The 9013-nt window shown below is 37.2% G+C and overlaps 1 protein-coding gene across 2 annotated transcripts in view; it reads right to left on the reverse strand.

Moving 5' to 3' along the window:
• Positions 1 to 9013, reverse strand: part of NT5C2 (5'-nucleotidase, cytosolic II) — a 50167-nt gene that overhangs the window by 33872 nt on the left and 7282 nt on the right. For both annotated transcript variants that reach the window (XM_072423753.1, XM_072423754.1), the window contains exon 4: positions 3434 to 3507. In XM_072423753.1, coding sequence (XP_072279854.1) covers positions 3434 to 3507 — 74 coding nt within the window. The remainder of the gene's footprint in view (positions 1 to 3433; positions 3508 to 9013) is intronic.

Here is a 9013-nt window from a genome sequence, read left to right on the forward strand (position 1 = left end):
CTTAGGCCATGCTGGTTGAAGGCCGCACAACAAACTGGCACCGCTCCACTAAACACAGTGGTGTATTAATTTTAGGTGCCCCCCCTTCCTGCTTTTACCGAGTCAGATTCTTCAGCTGCTTCCACAGAACAGGATGTTCTCAATGCTGAAAATTAGTAACAGCGCGGGAGAGAAAGTTGTTACAATTACAATGGTGCTGAGAACAGTAAGGCACAAACTAATTCCATGCTGAGAAATGTTAAGCCTTAAACTAATGTAATAAAACTTGATAAATAACAAACCCTACTTTAACACCTAAACATATATAACCAAGGAAAGCTATGCTGTTTCCTTTACCAACCAGGCTTTTGATAAATACTACCAGTAAGACAGTGAACAACTACTGTACTTATCCAAAGCAAGCGGATTTAGCTATTATTGAAAGAGTTGCGAGGAAAATTCTGTAAAAAAAACATTTGTACTGTATATATACCACTGTAACTGACTATAAAAGATGTGACGGCTGTAGGATTCAGCAGGACAAGGAGCCCAAGGGCCATCTATCCATTCAGAGATTTTTTTCCCAAATCAGCATAAAATTAATTCTATATACACTTTAAAATGACAGCATCATACAGTATACTAAAAGGTATCTAAATGTGATGGCTGGATAGATATATAAACAGTCAGATAGACTGGGGGCAGCTTTAAACCGATTCTTTGCCCTGCAAGAACTAAATCACAGATTGAACAGCTCCTTTTCACAGGTTTCCCAAAACCTGGTATAAAGCTCAATAACTCAAACTGAAATTCACACACAAGTGAATGTCAATACAGGGACTCATTTACTTTAGTTTGTATGCTCTTTGAGCCAGGGCCCTCTCTCTCCTCCTTCTATGCCTGTCATTTGCAACCCCTATTTATTGTACAGTGCTGCATATTATGTTGGAGCTATATAAATACTGTTTTTATATTATTAATTCCCCTTCCCTTTAGACAGCTCTATGTAAGTTTTCAGTCTGAGAGAGTAAACAAAAAGAGACGTTTGCTTGGAAATCCTCTAATGGTCTTGGAATCCTTTACATAGGCTGACCCTGTATCAAATGTTTACTATTTAAAAAACCCATATTGGTCAGGGAACACTTTAGATAGGCACACCCTGTAATAAATGTGTATCTTTTACAAACCCCATAACGCTTTGGAAATCTTTTACACAGTCACACCCTGTATAAAATGTTTATCTTTTAAAAAACACATAATGCTCCAAGAATCCTTTGCCATGAGTGCAACATTTATTAAATGTTTATGTGCAAAACAAGATTGCATACAAATACAGCTATAAAAACAGCACTATAAACTATATAAACTTGAAATTGTAAAGTTTTTAAAACTGACCCCAAACCCATTATATTTTCCTTATAAAATCAAGGAAGTTTCATACTGCTATATCATTTTAAAAGTTAAAGCCTCCAAAACATAATTTTATTTACGTACAGAAATTGTAACCTAAGGCTCAGCTATAATGCCAATATCAACAACCATTATTATAACTTCTTATTTCTATCCAAAAGGTTGATAAATTACAAAGGCTTTTTCTTCCACAAAAAGTATAGCTGCTACTTCATAAAAGAGTACAGGATATATCCAAGAAGCAATCCAAGACTTTTCTAATGTTCGGCCAAATAAGTTGAGTTTGTTCTGTATACAGATTTGGAACCTTTATCAAGCAAAAATGTTAACTTTAGTTCAGTGGCCAGAAAACTTGCATGAAATAAATAAAGGCATTGAGTTGTCACCGATTTCCAGACAACAAACCTTCAATGTCAGGGACTGAGTGCCTAGCACCCCAAAGATTGATTTAATCGTGTACGGATGTTGCCACAAAGGTGCCAATGATGCAATGACAACAGGGTATGTATGTAGAATTGGCTGGTAGAAGTCTAACCTAGGGGCTGTAAGCATTAATGGAGGTGTAAGTCCGGTGAGTCTAAATAATCATTTCTGTACGATCCTTGTAGTATATTTCTTGCTTTGCCCTGAGTAAAGTTCAATGATCTCTACATAAGTTTCTATTCAACCAATATGCACATACCTACTGAGTTCAGACAAATGGTGCCAATTTGACACCCAGCACCTGTTTATAAACGGTATGTACAGTATATGTGCTGTGTATATCTATTGTACTATACAAGTCCCTTTACCTAAAGTTTTACAAAGTAATAAGACCAACAACAAAGACAATGCTAGCTTACCATTCACATATCATGACAAGGAAAGAGTCAGCGGTACTTCAAACAAACATTTTAACTTTTAAAGTATTGGACAAAATAGGGAAGGATTCTAAATCCTACAATACAAAATCTAAGGATGCCAGGACAGCCATGCTTTGTACTATTGATAGTTGTGAAAGCACCCAGACTTGTTTACAAGTAAACACATCTGATTGATAGCTCATTTTCCGTCCTGACACCGTGATGTTTCCATAAGCTGCCATCCAATACCTATGAGGTAACGCAACCACTGTACTATCTCTCTAATGTAATGAATGCCGCTAAGACATGAAGCTGGAAGAGCTTAAGTGGACCCAAGTAACTTCATACAGAAGGATTGAAATAGACTCTATCCAGGAGCTTAAAGAATGAAGTACTCTGGAAGGAGAAAATGCCCTCGTTGACACCAGAGAGAATGCAGTAAATGAGAATTTGGTGAGAATGCTATGCATTTACCCTTTACTTTCTAAAAGACACCTTGGTGTTAAAAGGTCCTGTCATTGGCATGACACAGTATATTGCTTTTACTATACGAAATAAAGCCTCAAGTAGGTTAAAGGAAATGGTAACAACCCAAGCAACCGATTCAATGCAAATTAAAAGCTCCTAGATTCTGGAACAGAATATTATTTACTGCATAAAAGTCTTCTTTTTGACAGAAACGAGGGGTTTGTCTGCAGCCTCTCTAATAAAATAACAAAAAGCCAATTTCAAAAAAACAGATGGGCACCCTGCCAAATCTGAAAGGGTGACAGCAGGAACCATTGTACAAAGGTACTGATGTATCTGATCACCATAAGGTCAGGTTGAGTGTTCGGAGGGTGGCCAAAAAACCTGATCTCATCAAAATATTCATCCATCAATCAGGATAATTATTAAATATACTAACAAACAGAATTAGCTAGAGCAGGCCAAAAAAAGGTTGCCTAATTTGTAAGATGCAGCTTGTCCATGTTGATCAGAACATCAGCAGAATCCTAATCCTATAACTTTAGTGGTTTAGACTGCGATGTGCTGGCATGGCTTTTATGTCATTCCCTGTTCTCTCAAAGATTTCCCAGGCTTAGCTGACCTAAATAATCATCTGAAAAATAGTTCTAAGAAAGGGTGACAACACGCTGAGGGTAAAGGGAAAAGTTATAAATAGATTCTTTGTAAGGCTTCAGAATTCTTTCCATGCTCACCAGCAAGTGTATAATCCATATCAAATCCGAAGCACTTGATTTTTTCCATGGCTAGACTTCTGTTCACAAAGACCCTGGAGGACAAGAAAAGAAAATTACACATGAGACGATTGGAGAAGGTGGTGTGACCTTATTAACTGTCCATGGAAGCAACTGGCAGTCAGGATATTATTTCCTACAGAGCCTATAACTGCTTTGGTGTCACAACCTCAAAAACATAACTGTTAAACAATTCTCAACACCTTTCAAGAAGTGAATGTGTCTTTCACTGGTGGTGAATTAATCACTGTCTTTTAAAACATAAGCATCTGGAGAATTCACCTGAGCTTTGGTAAACCGCAGATTCGCTGTTTTATCAACAAACTCCCTTGTTAGTTCCGCAAATGCATATGTAGGGATTGCACAATAAATAAGAAGGAAAATACAGAAAAAATGTGAACTTGTACAAATTATATTTGAACAAAATAAATGGTTAGAGGCTCCCAGGCAATTGGTAAAACAGCTACTGCCAATTTGCACTGCAGTTCAATGTCTTGCCCTTGTGTTTGTAGTGGTGGTGCAGTTCTTCCTTCAAAATAGGAAATGAAGCAACTGTATGTTGCTTGCAGGAAACCATGCTGCAACCCCTCCGCAGCAAAAAAGACATCCAGCATTACCTACCCCTTTCTTCCCCAACCCTATTGTCCTTGGCCACCCGATTTTATCAATTGGATTTCTATTCTTGCACTCATGGAAGCTCTACGTAACGTGTGTTTGTTACCACTGCTTCCTGTTTTCACAAAGCTTTGTATAGCTCCCTGTTGGCATTGCAAAGAAAAGCAAATATGTTATTATCCAGTATTTGTATAGCGCCAACATATTACGTAGTGCTTTACAAAGTCCATAGTCATGTTACTAGCTGTCCCTCAAAAGGGCTCACGATCTAATGTCCCTACCATGGTTATGTCTTTATTACAGTCTAAGGCCAATTTGGGGGGAAACCAATAAACCTAACTGAATGTTTTTGGAATCTAATGATGAGGTTGATGCTATGAAATAAGGTGTGTATCAACAGATTTTAGGGAAGGAAAGATATTCATTTGACCTTATTACTATGTTTAGAAAGGAGCAACCAAGGATGACAAAGTAAAGAAACTTAGGGACTCCTTTCTGTTAAGTTAAAGCTAGCTTGTGGATGACTGAACTTCCAGACGTATGCTGCTTATGATTCTGATAAGTCCGAATTCCTGTACAGCATGATTTTTCTAAATCTAAATTTGTGGTGGCAGCACCTCAGCAGGTAACTTTAAAAATGAAGTCAGCAGTAGTAGCTCCCATTCTCTCTTTCAAGGGAAAGTAATGATTTGACACAATTGGATAGCAGCTGTTCAGTATACATGATAGAGATAATAAAAAATGATGAAATGTCAAATTCCCTGTTGCCTCTCTTTTCTGAGCACATAAAAAACATTCAGTTACAAGCCTATGGTACATGTGTCATACATATGATTAAGGAACAGGGGTAGTACAGTTTCTTTATAAGCAATGAGAACAGAATGATCTGGCATTGAATTAGCACTTTATTTTAGCATAATCACATAACACATTTTCAGAAAATGGAATCCATGCTTAGAAGATTACTTGGCAAAAAAAAGCAACAAGCAGAGCATGCTGTAGAGAAGAAAACAGATAACGAAGAAAGAAAACGACTTGGATGACACAGGGGAATATACAAGCTTTCCGTATGAGCAACTGCAGATATCTGATTTGTAACAGATATCTGAAGCACGTCTGGCACAAAGGGTAAATAGGTGTGGGATGATGCAAGCTCTTCATTCGCAGTTGCTTCAATAAAGCTAAATAAATACTGCAAACATTTGCTAACATGGAGCAGGGAGAGGAAGGAGGAATGACTTAGCAATTTTTAAAAGGCAAGGAATAAAAATCAGACTTCGTTATGTAGGACACATCAGCATTGATTTAAGCAGACTCAGATATGATAGGTTGTATGTCATAGTGGGGGCAGATGATACTTTGAGCTTTGAGATGTGTTTGTTACGCTGTCTTAAAAAAGGATTGGATGCTATGTGATAACTATGTTGCTGATTAAATATTAATGTCATACTTCATCTATGAAGGTATTATGAGTATTAAAATCCTGGCATGCAATATTCCAGTGACAGTGCAAAAAGTTCTGCAAACTTTCATGTCACAATTTGTTGCCGACCACAGACAGTACTAAGGTTCAATCAACCATAGTGAGAGTTGGCCACATGTTGGTTCTGACCAATGAAGCTAAAAGGGATTAAGTTATCTGCCCCCAAGAAGTATTCTTTTTAAACAAACTTTATAAGTAGAAGTCACTATATGCCTGTCACAATATAAGACATCATTTTTTTGCATCTGGTATGGGGCCCAGTTATGGTCACTGTCCACAAGTAGATTTGTGTTTTGGTTTAAAGGTATTCTGGTCTTACACAGCTGTAAAGGTTCTTCTCCTGTACTGAAAATGATTAGTTTGATTTTACTACACACTGTAAGCATCTCATAGCATGCATCCCATGCTGCAGATGGATAAAATCTGTCTGGTTTTTGGGATGGAGACCATTTAAGCCTTTTCCTCTCAGCTTGACTGTCCCTAGCCCACCCCTTCATGCTCAATGAATTTCAGTTCTTCCATAGTAGAGGAGCAACAACATAGGTGAGGATGCACATTCATCCTGCCTAGTAATGCCTACAATTCCAGACTGACATGCAACCATCATTTTGTTATAACCACTACACCTGGGACACGAAGGCCAGAACTTTTAAAGGGAGAATGGAGTCAGGATGTTGTAATGTTCTTGGGAAGCTATGTACAGCAGCCTGCTGGCCTCTACCAACTGGCAAGATATGGCTACAATGCAGAGGAGCATAGACCAGGTGATGATGTTACAAAGACTTAAATAAGCTATGTAACCAAAACATTAAGATTGCAATATTCCATCATGTTTACAGGAATGGGGAGGGAGGCAAAATATCAGCAGAATATTCTTTACCACTACTGGGCAACCCAACATTGTTTACATTATTATTATTATTATTATTATTATTATTAATAATATTAAACAGGATTTATATAGCACCAATATATTACACAGCACTGTACATTTAATAGGGGTTTCAATGACAGATAGATACAGACGGTGACACAAGAGGAGAGGACCCTGCCCCAAAGAGCCTCTAGAAACTTTTCTGACAATTAAATGTAATCAGAGTATAAACGCTGAACAGTAAATAAAAATGTAGATAAAAACTGTCATAGCATGCACACTGATTAGTATGGTGAGCACTCCTACAGTGGTAATTTGTGCTCATAAAAACACATACGCTTGTATTCTAGAAGGGCTTATAGTTATATGCAGACTGTAATGATATTTCATAAAATGTCTCACTCTACAAAAAGGTTAAAGGGATCATTTATTTAGTGTGGAGCACATTTCTACTGTTCCTTGTTAATCACGTCTTCATTAATTGGTTGATTTACATGGATTACACAAAGCAATTTATTTATATAAGTCCTATAGGCAAGGATCTCATCCTGCAATATGAGTAAAGCATTGCATGTAATGAAGTTATCATGGACATTATGCTGGAAAAGCATCCTTACTATGCAGCAAATATAGGTGTATTCATTTATGTTTAATTCAAACTGTGCTTGAATGTCACATTTCACTTAACAGAATCTGATGTGATGAATAGTTCTCCCTGTGGTCAGCAGCAAATTGTGACATTAAGAATTGCAGAATTTCCTTCATTTTCTTTCATAGGAAAGAATTTGTAATTTGAAAACCTTCCAAAAGTTTCATACTGCAATGCAGCAACAAGGTATCTACTGCAAGAAGGATCTATGGCATATTAAAATGGTTAAATTGTGAAGCAGTTTTAGGAACACTTAGGATCACCCTTTAGAACACAAATACATCCCTATTTAATGTACAGCACTGTGTAATATGTTGGCGCAATATAAATCCTGTTTATTAATAATATTATTAATAATACATGGGCAACATCTATATGTCCATACATCTATATATCCAAGCCTTGATGAAGTGGTATTATACACAACACTGATCATTGGGAAATTACTTGCATTCCCTGATCTACACTCTCTGGAATCCAAAAAACAATTGCACAAATACACAGAAAGACTGACAAAAGCCTACAGTCATGCCCCAAAAGAATAATGAACCAAAAACACCGCCTGGCCATGGGAAAATTGTATGGCATGCAAAGCATTTTGTTTTATGATGAAAATTGGCTGCATACCTGTAAACTTAGCTACAGGTCCTATTGCCTTGGTTTATGCTTCCAAACCCTCATACATTAGGCTTGATTTATTAAAGGTCTCCAAGGCTGGAGGGGATACACTTTCATCAGTAAAGCTGGGTGATCCAGCAAACCTGGGGTGGTCCAGGAGTGAAAAGATTTGCTAACAAACAGCAAATTAAATCCATTTCATCAGCTTCACCGATGAAAGTGTATCCTCTCCAGCGTTGGAGAGCTTTAAAAAATCAGGCCCATTATCCCTTCTCTTCATAATTGCCACTCATTCCATCCAATTTTGCAGTACCTTTGATTCAGTAGTATATCCCTATAATCTCTATCCCCTGCTATCTGCTATTACCTACTATCTGTTCTCACAGTTGGCTTAATCTAATAAAGCTCTCCCAGGCTGGAGAGTATACACCTTTCATCAATGAAGCTGGGTGATCCAGTAAGACTAGAATGGATCTGGTCCAGTATTAAAAAAAAAAGACTTTAAAGAAATCCATTCCGGGTTTGCTGAATCACCCAGGTTTACTGAAGAAAGTGCATCCTCTTCAGCCTTTGAGAGATTTAAAAAATCAGGCCCAGTGTCTCTGCTCAGTTGGTGTACCCCTTCCCTTCATTAGTATCCCCTGGCATTCCCGGTCCCCCGCCATCTGAACAATGACATTTGGTGACCACAAGTTACATTAAGCCTGTTTTTAACTGGAGAAGATAGACTATCATAGGAAAACCAGACGATCCAGCAATCCCAGAACAGATCTGGTCCAGGATTGAAAACATTTGCCAAATATTAGCAAACGATTTTTAAGAACTCCATTCCACTTTCATGATGAGCTGATTAGATAAAAATATAGTGTACCTTAGAAAACTAAAAACTGCCTGCTATGATACAATGCTATTTTTCATTTATTTTAAGTTTATATGTTCTTATTTTTATGTTTTGTGTCAGCTTTTCATTGCTATTTACACATACAAAAAAAAGATCTGTACAAAAGTCATTGCCAGCAGCACAAACATCCTTTTGAGTTATGGTTCATTTTAAGGAGTTTCTGCTAATGAATCACAGGGCATTAAGGACAATTTTACAAAGAACTGCAGTTGACTAAGTACTTATTTACGAGGATAGAAAGTCATAAATACTATTCAAATGATTACATGACACAAAGACAAATTCCAGTAGCAGTAAAGTAATGATACAGAATTAACAACCACAGGTAAAATATGTTAATAGCATTCTGGAAACACCTTAATATTTCCTTGTCACAGTATACACACTGGAGTTTTTCTATT

The sequence above is a fragment of the Pyxicephalus adspersus genome, chromosome 10 (assembly GCF_032062135.1).
Source record: "Pyxicephalus adspersus chromosome 10, UCB_Pads_2.0, whole genome shotgun sequence".
NCBI classification, from domain to species: domain Eukaryota; kingdom Metazoa; phylum Chordata; class Amphibia; order Anura; family Pyxicephalidae; genus Pyxicephalus; species Pyxicephalus adspersus.